General features: G+C 38.4%; 1 protein-coding gene across 1 annotated transcript; it reads left to right on the top strand.

The window, feature by feature from the left end:
• Positions 1-592: 592 nt before the first annotated feature.
• On the top strand, positions 593-12,351 carry LOC108634714 (gastric triacylglycerol lipase). The gene is made up of 9 exons (XM_018044887.1): positions 593-694; positions 907-1,024; positions 1,766-1,964; positions 3,046-3,155; positions 6,530-6,666; positions 8,487-8,633; positions 9,787-9,858; positions 10,279-10,350; positions 12,115-12,351. The coding sequence occupies exons 1-9, from the start codon at positions 593-595 to the stop codon at positions 12,349-12,351; spliced, it is 1,194 nt and encodes a 397-aa protein (XP_017900376.1).
• Positions 12,352-14,624: the final 2,273 nt, after the last annotated feature.

Here is a 14,624-nt window from a genome sequence, read left to right as displayed (position 1 = left end):
TGTTTGAAGGGCTAAGCTCCCTCCAGAACATGTAAAGAAATCTTTCGATGTCTCCTCCTAGGTGTTGGTAGTTTGCCAGTAATCTCTTTTGCCCCTTGGCTTCCATTCTCTCTGCCTTCACATGGCCATCTTCTTAGAAGAAGACCATTCATACGGGATTAAGGGTTCACCCTACTCCAGGATGGCCTCATCTTAACTTAAATTTCATCTGTAATAACTCTCCTTCCAAATGGAGTAAAATTCAGAGGTTTTGAGGTCTTCAATATATCTATTTTTGGGGTGTCAGTGGAAGACCAACTCAAACCATAACAGATGGTAAATAGCAAATATCTACAAGGGTAGGTTGATAAAAGGTCCTTTGGAAAACTAGAATCATGTACAAAACTGAATAAATGACCAGAATAGCAGAAGTACTATAAAAATCTTCTAATTGACAAAGTGATAAGAAGCAGGAGAATGATATGACAGAGAAGCTAATAAGTGAAAAATATGTGAAGAAAAGAGCGAGGCAGCTCAATATCATGACTTCATGTTATATTGTAAGATTTACCACATGATGCAATGTTTTTGTTTTTTCCCTAATAGATTGAAAATGTGGTGGCTACTTGTAATGGTATGTTTCATCCACATGTCTGGAAATGCATTTTGTTTCCTTGGAAAAATTGCTAAGAACCCTGAAGCCAGTATGAATGTGGTAAGTTATTCATATCACTAATATTTTAAAAACACTTCCAAAGATATTGATGCTCTTGTTCTCATTAATTCTTTTAAAATATCTTTTATTATAAAGTTTGAAATATTTCTTTACATAATGTATGTTAACAATCAATGAGAAGTTTTACAATAGGAATCATAAAAATGGCCCAGTAAACTCATGAAGCTAATTTTGTTTTTCCCTCCATTCAGAGTCAGATGATTTCCTTCTGGGGCTACCCAAGTGAGATGCATAAAGTTATAACTGCAGATGGCTATATCCTTCAGGTCTATCGGATTCCTCATGGAAAGAATGATGCTAATCATTTAGGTAGGACTGGCTTTTGTTCAGTCACTAAGTTGTGCTCCACTCTTGTGCAACCCCATGGACTGTAGCCTGCCCGGGTCCTCTGTCCATGGAGTATCCTGGCAAGAACACTGAAGTGGGCTGCCACTTCCTTCTCCACGGGATCTTCCTGACCCAGGAACTGAAACCACACCTCCTGTGTTGGCAGGCAGATTCTTTACCACTGAGTCACCAGGGAAGCTTGGGGGGCTGGAATGACGGGAAAAGATGAGTGCCTTGAATTGTGAGTCAAATACATTCCATTCAAATATATTCTAATTCTAGAACATGAGATTAAGTTACTCACAGGGAAAAAAATCCTTGATCCACCTTGGACTTCTGAGGTTAAGCTAAGGGTCTGAGTGGCACCAGATTTACACTGGCTTCTATGATGTGAAGCACACTGGCCCACGATTTTAGTTTGTTGTGCTGGGTGGGAACTCAGAGTCCCTGATAACAAATCCACTTAATTAACATTATGCTGAATTTCTTTAATAAAATTTTTCAATAGCTTTTCGAGTGTAACTGGCTTACAACAAACTGCACACAATTTAAAGTATACAGGTGCACATATTTTGTCATCTGAGAAAATATCACAATTAAGATAACAATTTCAAAAATATTCACCCCACCAAGAAAACTTATTTAATTCTAGTCTTCCTACATTCATGTTTCTCTGAGAATAAGGAGTGAGTTTATAACGGTTTGAATAATTTTCTCCCTTAGGTCAGAGACCTGTTGTGTTTCTGCAGCATGGTCTTCTTGCCTCAGCTACAAACTGGATTTCCAACCTTCCCAACAACAGCCTGGGCTTCCTCCTGGCAGATGCTGGTTATGACGTGTGGCTGGGGAACAGCAGAGGAAACACTTGGGCCCAGGAACATTTATACTATTCACCAGACTCCCCTGAATTCTGGGCTTTCAGGTAAAGAGGGAGAATTAAAAATAAATATTGAGTTAAAAATCATCAGTAGTCACTGCTTCCAATCCAGTCATATCTTAACAAATCCCACTTCAAGTAGGAGGAGAAGGAAGTCCTTTGATTCTAATCTATCTTAGATTTTTCATACACCTCATTCCAAGGGTAGTTTTCCTCCTAACTGTGATCCCAGTGCCCAGTATTATGAGATTCCCTGAATCTGCTTTTCCACAAGGATTGAGCAAAATGAGTAAGCAAGGAAATTTGTTGTCCTTGGCAATTTCTAAAGGAACATCCACATGGATTTAAACCCAGCTGGGGTTCATGGACAACATCTCTCATCAGCAATAATGAAGTGGAGGGGGAGACAATGAAATTCAGACACCATGGAGAGATTATCAAAGATTTTCTCTTACTGGCCTTCTGGTGCCTTATCTCTAGGAATTACTAGTGGAAGTGGAGAACAGAAGAGAAGTTGGTTGATGGAGCTGAGGCACAAAAGTGCTCTAAAAATTCTAGGAACCGAATGGAAGGTTATCTGTCCCAAGTGTAGTGAGGAAGAGGAAGACCAAGAGGCGAGGACACTAGAGATGCTGACAAGCCAGGATGAGGATGGGCAGTGTAGGTCACAATGAGGGCCTTGGAGCTCATTCTAAGTGTAAGGAGAAGCTTCTGGAAAGTTTTAACAAGGGAGGGGCAGAGCCTGTTTTCATTTTCAAAAAAATTATTCTGGATGACTTGTAAAGAATAAAATAGAGAAATTATTCATATTTCATGGTAGTGGAACACTAAATACAAGTCATTATTAAATCTGACAGTCAGATTCAGGGATGGAAGTAGTCCCCAACTACAAATACTAGTGTTTCAAATTGGATCAAATGGCAGCTACCATGCTGTGCTTTAGAAATAATGTCAGCTCTTTAAAGAAGTCATCGGCAAAGAGCCCCTGACACTCAAATAGTCTATAAGCAGCAATGTTTAGAGCATCCAGTTTTCTATTTTTCAAAGGAAGCTTTAGCTTAAATAGGTTTGACTTATAGCAATTATAACAAAGATGTGTATTTAGTTTATTTTGTCTTTTTTACAGCTTTGATGAAATGGCTGAATATGACCTTCCATCTACAATTGATTTCATCTTAAAGAGAACAGGACAGAAGAAGCTACACTATGTTGGCCATTCCCAAGGCACCACCATTGGTAGGTAAAGCAATTAGCAAGTAGTGTAGTTCGTATAGATCCTTTACCAGTGGTCATGCAGGTATGTTGGTCTTCATGCTTGCTAATTGCTTTCCATTCATTATATAATGCAATGTCTACAACAGCCCACTGATATAACGCCATTATTATTCCTATTGTTTGTATCAGTTCAGTTCAGTTCAGTTGCTCAGTCATGTCCGACTCTTTGTGACCACATGAATTACAGCACACCAGGCCTCCCTGTCCATCACCAACTCCCGGAGTTCACCCACACCCATGTCCATCGAGTCAGTGATGCCATCCAGCCATCTCATCCTCTGTTGTCCCCTTTTCCCCCTGCCTTCAATCCCTCCCAGCATCAGGGTCTTTTCCAATGAGTCAGCTCTGCATGAGGTGGCCAAAGTATTGGAGCCTCAGCATCAGTCCTTCCAATGAACACCCAGGACTGGTCTCCTTTAGGATGGACTGGTTGGATCTCCTTGCAGTCCAAGGGACTCTCAAGAGTCTTCTCCAACACCACAGTCCAAAAGCATCAATTCTTTGGCACTCAGCTTTCTTCACAGTCCAACTCTCATATCCATACATGACCACTGGAAAAAGCATAGCCTTGACTAGACGGACCTTTGTTGGCAAAGTAATATCTCTGCTTTTGAATATGCTATCTAGGTTGGTCATAACTTTCCTTCCAAGGAGTAAGTGTCTTTTAATTTCATGGCTGCAATTCACCATCTGCAGTGATTTTGGAGCCCAAAAATAGGCAACCTAAATAGTGGGTGAAGAAATAGTTTGTGTAAGATAACATAGTTATTACAGGTAGGAACCAATGCTCTGCAACTTTGTACCACATGGTCTCTGGTCTCAGTTTATTTCATTCAGTCAACCCTATTTATGGGTCTCATATAACATATCCTAAGGATATAGCAAAAAAGTAAATAGTTTAAAATCCCTGTCTTTTTACTACTGATACTCTAGCAGGTGGAGGCAGAGAAAATGATAAGTAAGATATATATGATGCTAGATGATGGTAGCATTTTTCTATGAAGAGAAAAATAAATCAGGGAGTCAGATTTGGGAGTATCAGAGGGGTGCTTATGACTGACTCCTATGCTTTTGTATAGAACATGTTGAACATAGCTTAACCTTTTCTCAGTGATACAGGGTTATAAAATTATTGCAGTTAGCTGAAATGCAGAAATGTCCTTAAGATTTATTGAGGTAAATAGAACCACTTGTCGTGACAGAAAATCACTCCAAGCTACTGCTCTTTTGAGTATTTAAATTTTGAACATTTCCATTCTTCTTACTCACCAGTGGACAGTTTGTCATTGTGTCACCATACTCATAAATTTCAGCAAGTTGTTTCTGCCTTCTAATTGACATCTACCAGTCAATCTGCTGTGTACACGATGTTTAGTGAAGTGTCCTTGATGGATTGCATCTGCAATGGGCTTAAGCTTGTTTTGAGAAGTTACCTGTCTGACCCTTTATGGACCTACTGACCCCCTCTCAGTGTCAGTGGTGCTGCTACTAATACTCTGGCAGGAGGAGACTGACTCCCCTTGCGAAGGAGTCCTGCTTGCGCTGGGTGACCTGCTGGCTCTCATCTTCAGAGTTAGGAAGCCAGATAAAGAACTCCTTAATCAACAGAGTGCTGTTGGAAAGCATGTTCTTCTTCCAGTGGATCAGGCTGCATATTACTGAGTGGCATAAACCTGAAAAGTTTTTCTTTCTTTTTGCTTTATTTAAGTTTTGCACAAATCTGAAAAGCTTTGTTTCAAGCTATTCTTAGGTCTAGTCAACATGTCATTATTAACAGTAAGGAGAGATTGTCCTATGAAATTCAACCGTAAAGAATTTACGTTAATAATTGTTTAATTAGAACCCAGTCTATTTATACGGTAGGGCTTCCCTGGTGGCTCAGAGGTTAAAGCGTCTGCTTCCAATGCAGGAAACCTGGGTTCGATCCCTGGGTCGGGAAGATCCCCTGGAGAAGGAAATGGCAACCCACTCCAGTATTCTTGCCTGGAGAATCCCATGGACAGAGGAGCTTGGTAGGCTATAGTCCACGGGGTCACAAAGAGTCGGACACAACTGAGTGACTTCACTTTCACTTTATATGATACTGTTCATGAAAACAATTAAAAGCAGATAAGGGCTGAGAATATTGTATACAAATATTGGAATTATCTCTGCTACTCATTTGTTAAGCATTACTATGTGACTCAGTTCAGTTCAGTTCAGTCGTTCAGTCATGTCCGACTCTCTGTGACCCCATGAATTGCAGCACGCCAGGCCTCCCTGTTCATCACAAACTCCCGGAGTTCACTCAGACTCACGTCCATCAAGTCAGTGATGCCATCCAGCCATCTCATCACTGATCTCCAGTAGCATATTGGGCACCTACTGACCTGGGGAGATCCTCTTTTGATATCCTATCATTTTGCCTTTCAATACTGTTCATGGGGTTCTCAAGGCAAGAATACTGAAGTGGTTTGCCATTCCCTTCTCCAGTGGACCACTCTGTCAGACCTCTCCACCATGACCCGCCCATCTTGAGTGGCCCCACGGGCATGGCTTAGTTCCTGGTAAATATTTCACATGATTCAACTTAATCATTTCCTAAACAAACTAAGGAAGTAGTCATTATTATACCTATTTTTAGATGAGGAAACTAAAACTTTTAGAGTTTAGGTCTCTTTTCCAAGGTCACAAAGCTAATAAACCACAGAACTAAGTTTCAAACTGTCTTTTAACACATTTCAAATTTGTGCTTTAACCTTTCCATTTATATACCTTATTCATGTTGTGTTAATTATCTCATTGTTATAAGATGAGATAATTTTAAGCTGAACCAAACCTGCTGTCACATAAATTATAACACTTTTATTACCATGTGATTATTCTAAAGTTGGCCTGTTTTCAAAAGTCAGATAAAAGAGTTAAATGTAACATTTAAAAAGTTCTAACCTCCTGTCCAGGGCTTCCTAGGTAGCTCAGTGGTAAAAAAAATCTGCCTGCCAAATGGGAGATGTGCGTTATATCCCTGGGATGGGAAAATCCCATGGAGAAGGAAATGGCAGTCCACTCCAGTATTCTTGCTAGGGAAATCCCATGGACAGAGGAGCCTGGTGGGCCCCAGTACATGGGGTCACCAGAGTCAGACACGACTTAGCAACTACACAACAGCAAACCTCATGTCCCCAGAGAGAATCTATGAAAATAAAATATACTAAAATCTGACCATTTTGTTCATTTCAGGTTGTCCCAGATGACACCCTTAGTAAGTCCAAAGTAATGATATCTTACTTGTAAAACACACACACACACACACACACACACCCCTACCTTTACACATATTCCTTGTTCTCTTTCAGGTTTTGTCGCCTTTTCTACCAATCCCACACTGGCTGAAAAAATCGAAGTCTTCCATGCATTAGCCCCAGTCGCCACAGTGAAGCACACCCAGAGCCTGTTTAACAAACTTGCGCTTATTCCTCACTTCCTCTTCAAGGTATGTGATTCCCTTTACCCAGATCTAAGATATTGAATTGTTTGTGTATTTCAAAGCGATAGACAACAAACTCATGGTGGACGATCGTGTTTATATCCAGGAATGGATTGAATGTGTTTATGTTACACCTTGAATAGCACTGACCATGTTCGAATCCCCGTTATAGTTTAAGAGATCCCACTTTTTTAAATTCTCCATTTCTTTGAGTGCTAGCAACACCTGGCAGTGTTTTTGTTCCCTCATGGATGTTTCTTTACCAAGTATCCACACAAGTCTTCAAGGCTGTGTTTCCACCCTCAGCCTGGGGAAGACGAGCTAAAAGCAACACAAAAGAGTCAAATAAAATACCTCGACTACCTAGTCCATGAGAGGTGGGAAGAGGGAAACAGGAAAGGAGGGGAGGGACAGGAAAAGGAGAGAAAGGGTAAGGTAGCCGGGAAGACGTGAAGCAAGAGCTTGCAGACCCTCATCAGGTGCCCTCGGCTGTCCAAGTCTCACTCCTAAGAGGGCTTTTCTCTGTGAATGGGGGTTTTGCAGGGCAGCAGGATAGATTTCAATAAACTGTAGATATTATGTAGGCATATATGTTAGGGATTTAATAATCTTTCCTTTATCCAAAGTTTAATCACCAAGTTCTCCCACCCACTGTAACCAACAGACACACGAGTGCACACACACACACACACTCCATTAGGAGAACAGTTTGCCTCAGGCTACAAAATTTACTGATGCCATTCTCTTCTATGGTTGTGTGCGTTTCTTTTTTTTTTTTCACTTGGGGGTGTGCTGTTCATTTTTTTCTCACTAAAGTAACACAGGTGTCTAAAACCTAAAAGATTTTTACCTGCAACTATATTTGTAAAACTTTTACTCAAAATGTAAAATTGTGTGATGACCCTGAATATATTTACAGGCTGCCCAGATTCAGAACATGTTTATGTTTCACTTGTACTCAGAATTTCTGACAGGCAGAGGAGAGAGGGGTTTAAAAAAAGATAGTATTAGACTTTAAGTCAAAATCTTGAGGCTTGGATCAGGATTCTAGCTGCAATCCAGTTCTCACTAGACCAAGACCCTGACTATTTATTAGCCTTCTGTTCTCCTGTATAAAATGGGGATGACAGAGTACGAACTACCAGTAATAAATAAGTCACACGGATAAAATGTCCAGCAAAGAGAAAATGGTCAATACTTTATAGTAGCTTTGTATGTGTATAATTTTGAAACTTTGTGTGTAATTTTGAAAATATGGAGTCACTAAGTCATATAACTGAAACTAATATTATATTGTAAATCAACTATACTTCAATAAACAATGAATAAAATAAAATTGGGGTAACAAAGTGCCAACCTTCCTCAAGAACATTGAGGGTGAGTCCTTTCAATTATTAAGCTACCAAACCTCTTTGTCTTTTTAACGTTTTCATGAAAATATGGCTTGAGGTCATCCTTTTCCCTGATGATTTTTGGTCATTTATTGCTGATACCACACATCTTGGAACTGACTTTTGATATTCTACAATGTTGTTTTATGATTTAATCCCATAGTTCCTATTACACCAACTAGACAATACATTTTTATACATTACAATTTTCATTAGCCAGTACAGTTCTCAATGCAATAATAACCCAGTATTCATATCTGCCCTGTCCATTCCACATCTTTATCATTGGGATTCAATGAGAGAAGGCATTTAAACTTCCTAAGACAACATATAGAAATATTGAAATAGACATTTCTGTCAGTAAACTAGACAAATTAAGAAGTCTTTTCTGTAGCTTGTTATTTGCAAATCTATAATGATGCTTTTATTTTTCAGATTATATTTGGTAACAAAATGTTCTACCCACACAATTTTTTTGAACAATTTCTTGGTGTTGAAGTGTGCTCTCGTGAGACACTGGATGTCCTTTGTAAGAATGCCTTGTTTGCCATTACTGGAGCTGACAATAAAAACTTCAACATGGTTTGTATGCCCTGAAATTTCTGATTATTTTGAGCAACTCTCTTGACTTCTTGTCTTATCATCACTTAGGAATGGTACTTTATTAGAACCAGGAGTCACTTCAAAATTCTGTCCAATATGCAGATAGCAGAGATCAAGCCATGCCAGTTGTCCATTCCCCTCACCTGGTTGTGCCCTGAAGTAAACAGCTTGTAGAAAAAACAAAAACAGAAAACTCGCTACTCACCTCTGATCACCTGAAAATCACTGTGACTTTAATTTCTGTGATGAGGTATTGAACCATGTTGTCAGGTTCCTCTGTAGGAAACATATGTCTAGATACTGGATGAATATTATTTAAAATATTGTAATGCTGATAGTCAACCCTATAAATCTTCCAAAACTTCTTTCAGAGCAACTCTTTATGTAAGATCTTGTCCATACTCTTTACCTTCTATTTCATTTGCTTTGCACCAAGTGGATGTGTAAAAACACATACAACATACTGCAGTATTGCAAGGAAGTTAAAAATATGGATTCAGGTTAAAAGCATAATTCAGATCCTACCTCTGCAACACACTTGAACACCTTCATTTTGATTCCTTATCCATGAAATGACTCAATGTGAAGATTAAATGAGCTAACATATGTAAAGTATGTACTGTGCTCAGTCATGTCTGATTCTTTACAGTCCCATGGACTGTCGCCAACCAGGTTCCTTTGTCCATAGAATCTCCCAGGCAAGAATACTGGAGTGGGTTGCCACTTTGTACCCCAGGGGATCTTCCTGACCCAGGGATTGAACCTGTGTCTTGTGTCTCCTGCACTGACAGGCAGATTCGTTACCATTAGCGCCACCTGGGAAGCCCCAACGTATGCAGATCATAGAACAAAACAATCTAGCTCACAGTATGTCACATATTTCATGTTTTATATTATCCATTGACAACTATTCTCACTCAAAATTGTTTAGTTTAGCTATACATCCTTAAAATTAGCCCATATAATCAGAGCTTGCCAGCCATAAAGTGATGTACAACTCTTTTGCTCATATCCTGCCAGTAATGCTGCTGGTAAAACCTGATATGGATCAGAAAAGTTTAAGTCTTGGGTGTTTTCAAGAAACTGAACGTATATCTAAGTGTGTATGTGTGCTTATGTGCTTGCTTTCTAGAGTCGCTTAGATGTGTATGTAGCACATAATCCAGCAGGAACTTCTGTTCAAAACATCCTCCACTGGAGACAGGTATCATTTCAAGCTGTTAAAACTTTCTTGTGGGCCTCAACCATCACCAATTTACCTAAAGCAAAGTCTTAGGCTAGTCTGTCAAAGTAAAGGTTCCTAGCAGGGAATTTTTCTGGCAGGGGACTACCAGGTGAAATTATCAATCCATGTGAATGAAAATCCTACAAAAATAGGTGCTTTGGGTAGCAAGAAATAAATGATTTTCATGACTTGAGTGGCAAGAAAAATTATTTCAAGCAGAGCTGCATTTAAACTTGAATAAATTGTTCTCTAGGATTAATAGTCTTTATTCTTGGAATGAGAAAAAAATAAATAATATTTAAATTAAAAGTAAACTACTTGGAAATGTTGGTATGTTATCATTCACATAGCCAAGTAATTTTTTTAAATTTCTTAGTTTTTTAAATTTCTCTCCATTAGGCTATTAAGTCTGGGAAATTCCAAGCTTTTGACTGGGGAGCCTCAGTTGAGAACCTAATGCATTATAATCAGGTAAGCGTCTTAAGTAGTAGTTATTCACATTTTAAAGACAAAGATATAAAAGGTTAAAGATGAAATTGTGATAACTTTACATGTATTTTCCAAAGTCAAGTTGTTGTCCAGACCTCAGAAGTCTGTCTAATGCCACCAGGGGTGATCAGTTCTGGAAGTTTCTTACTGCAGTCATGTGGTACTTTGAGGGCAGCTGAATGAGCACAGACACTGGATTGTGAAGGCTGAGGGGAAGAATCGGAAACCAGCAGCACCTCAGAGGCTGCCTTTGTCCTGGGCTCTTAACACTAGTAACCAGAGACTCCATCGTGGGCGGGGAAGCGGGTGAAACACCGCCCCCCCCAACTCCATGCTCCCTGCAACCAAGCCAAACACAACTCAGGATGGTGTCAGCTAACTGGGGAAGTGATGATAATTTAAGATCCAGAAGCTGGTCCTGGAAAACACTTCAAACAGTGGCATATGAGTGAAGAAAAGTGGGTTTATTCTCATGGGCATTCTCCACACTTTTCCCTTCTGTCCAACATGTAAAGGAGCATAATAAAGTATTAAAATACTATACATATAATACTATATACATATAATAAAACATTTCTTTGTGAATTAGCTATTGCATAAGTATTGTAGTATGTAGCTATTTGTATAAGTATATAGCTTGTACTTATATAAGTATATCGTATAAGTATATACTTATATAAGTATAAGTATATTGTAGTATATAGCTATATATTATACTTATATAAGTATATTGTAGTGTATAGCTATTAGTATAATAGCTATAAGCATAAGTATATAGCTATTACATTAATGTATTGAATCAGAATTCTTGAGAATATCATGTTTAAAAACTAGCAAAATTCTCTGTGAACAGTGGGAAAAATTAGTAGCAATTTTCTTGTCTGCTTTATGTCTACCATTGGTCTGCTTTATAAATGCCTTTAAAATTTGTGTGAATGGTGATTTTTGTCGAAATAGGAAATGGGGCTACTGATAGATTTTCTAAGAATTTGAACCTATATTTAGTAAAAATCAGGCAAGTATTTAGAATACAACTCATTTAATCAACTGACTACCTTTCCAATGACTATACTGGGAAGTCAGACAAAGTCAACATAAATGACTCAGGCCATTCTGAGAAGGTTATACCTTTAGAGTGTGTAAATTCTTAAGATTTAATTATGAAATTGGGTCATGCCACTTGTAACAACAAGGATGGACCTTGACAATATTATGCTAAGTGAAATAAGTTATTCATGCACAGATAAATATTATATGATCTCACTTAAATGTGGAATCTAAAACATGAAAAATCTGGAATTAATAGATGTAGAAAACAGATTGGTGGTTGCTAGAGGCATGGGCAAAATGGATTAAGGTGGTCAAAAGGTATGAACTTCCAGTCATAAAATAAGTAAGACCTGGAGATGCAATTACAGTGTGGAGACTGTAGTTACTAATACTGTACTGTACATTTGAAACTTGCCAAGACAGTAAATCTTAAAAGTTATCTCTTTCTCTCTCTCTAGGGTTAGGGTTAGGGTAAAACTACACGTGGAGGTAGATGCTAACTAGATATTTTTGTTGTCATCATTTCACAATGTATACATGTGTGGAATCATTGCTGTGCACCTGCAACAAATATAATGTTATTTATAAATTATACCTCAATTTTTTAAGTGATATCTGATTTACCCACTGAATAAGTATTGAGTTTCAAGTGAATTTACCTATGAAAATTCTGATTCTTTTCCTCTTGTGTTTTAGCCCACACCTCCCATCTACAATTTAACAGCCATGAATGTCCCAATTGCAGTATGGAGTGCTGGCCAAGACCTGTTGGCTGACCCTCAGGATGTTGACCTTTTGCTTTCAAAACTCTCTAATCTCATTCACCACAAGGAAATTCCAAATTACAATCATCTGGACTTTATCTGGGCAATGGATGCACCTCAAGAAGTTTACAATGAAATTATTTCTTTGATGGCAAAAGACAAAAAGTAGTTCTGGATTTAGAGAATTATTCATTTACTTTTTCCAAAATAGTTTCTTCTCACCTACATGATTTCTGTACTGTTATAAACGCAATGCTTCTTTCTGTAATGTTGACTTTCAAAATATATTAGCATCAACAAACTTTTCATTGGTCATTTTTAATTGGAAAAAAATGCTTACAATTATTTTTTCCCTTGGAAATGTATCTAGAAACTCTTGACGAACTGTGATCTCAGGGAGGCGAAACTTCTCTTCCAATCCTCCTATTCAGGTTTCTTCTCAACTCCAGAGTGACAATGAGCCTTGAATCACGAGTGTTGCCAAGAGACAGTCCTGGGGTTGACTATTGATGCCTCTTTGGCACACTCGGAGATTGAATAGATTGTTTTCTATCATCTGCTGTTGCTAAAGCTTAGTCTCTTCACTTGTGCAGTGGGGCTATCACTTGCTCTTTTGACTGTTACACTCCATGAAAAGGCCAAGTAGACAGTAAGTTGCATTGAGGCCAGCTCACTTTCCCTTTCTAGGGAGAAAAGAACACAGGTGGGTTAGGAAGCAACTGGCAACCCCAGTTCAGGAAGTTGGGAGGTAAGGGATTTCTTACCCTCAATATTGTTGACATTTTGGGACAGGTTTCATTTTATTGTCCTGGGCATTCTCGGGTACTTAGCACCATCCCTAGGTTCTACTCACCAGATGCCTTGAGTACACACCCTCCCTGAGTTGTGCCTCATATATACATCTTACTTTGCACCATCATATTGTTGCTCACATTCCCCTCCAAAATTTGGTCTAATTTATTTTGGAGTTACAAGTATGTATTCATATTCTCTGTATACAAGAAGACTAATATATCTGAACTGTGTTGTGATCTAAAACTTATTAGATATGATGCAATTCCTATTTTAAAAAATCAAGATAATCTAAAATTAAAAGATGCTAAGCATTACCTAGTTTAATCCCCATCATTTTCCAAATGAGGAAATTGAAGTTCATAAAGGTTGAGCACTTTAATAAAGGATATATGATTGGCATTGTCAGAGCTGAAATCCACATATTCTAGTTCAAATACTCTTCTGCACAAAGTTGATTACACAGCTCTGTTGCATTTTCAAATTAAATATTTCTAGAGTTATCTGGGAGAAGGCAATGGCACCCCACTCCTGTACTCTGGCCTGGAAAATCCCATGGACAAAGGAGCCTGGAAGGCTGCAGTCCATTGGGTCGCTAAGAGTCAGACATGACTGAGCGACTTCACTTTCAGGTTTCACTTGCATGCATTGGAGAAGGAAATGGCAACCCACTCCAGTGTTCTTGCCTGGAGTATCCCAGGGATGGGGGAGCCTGGTGGTCTGCCATCTATGGGGTCGCACAGAGTTGGACACGACTCAAGCAACCTAGCAGCAGCAGCAGCAACAGAGTTATCTAAGAGGGGAAATGGAACAAGGTGATGCTTAGGATTTTATAAAGTATTACTCAGATTATTACTCAATAATAATAATTATTGGGTAACTCAATAATAATGAGTTACTAGGCTCTACATAGATATCTAGTAAGGGGAAAATGCCAGTTGAATGGGAGTTTTCTCTGCTAGTGTGAAAGAAGATAGAAGTAGCTAAGTAGGTGTTAGAAGGAGGGAGAAGGAATAGAGATGAGAAAAAAGTAAAGAATGGAAAATATTAGAAGACACAGGAAAGGATTTGTGCTTTCACATGCAAAACTTTTTTGCTTTGCTATGTCTCAGCTGGTCATTTTTGCAGCCCCACTCAGAGAAGTCAGATCACAAAAGCTATGTATAATCTAAACCAAACAGGAAAAATTACTTAAAGCATGCAAGGAGGAGGCCACCATAGAATTTCCTTTTGAAAATAGCACTTAGGGAAACAAATTAAAATATAGATGAGAACTGTCTGCTTAGGTAATCCACCTTAAGTAGTTTTTAGATGGGTTGCTATAACAGTATATCTAAAACCTTATCAAAGATATTAAATTATAGCTGAAATAAACTATAAACAAGTCAACTATATATAACAGGTTGATAACACAGCAAGGTCTACAGCAAATATGGATCTATATTTCAACCTCAAAGCATTGTGAGGATTTCTGTATTCATTTTGAACTATCTATTGAATGTCTTCTCTGCGCCAGAGAGTTTAGTATAATTAATGCATGATCCATGATAGCGCCCAACTAATATGACCCATTATAGTTTTTATAACTCCAAGGCACTATGTATTAAGATCATGTTGTTGTTGTTCTTAAATATCAGCTTTAATAAATCT

Source organism: Capra hircus, unplaced genomic scaffold (genome assembly GCF_001704415.2).
Source record: "Capra hircus breed San Clemente unplaced genomic scaffold, ASM170441v1, whole genome shotgun sequence".
Taxonomy (NCBI): domain Eukaryota; kingdom Metazoa; phylum Chordata; class Mammalia; order Artiodactyla; family Bovidae; genus Capra; species Capra hircus.
Note: the sequence above shows the minus strand (reverse complement) of the source record. Positions and strands in the feature narration are given on the sequence as shown.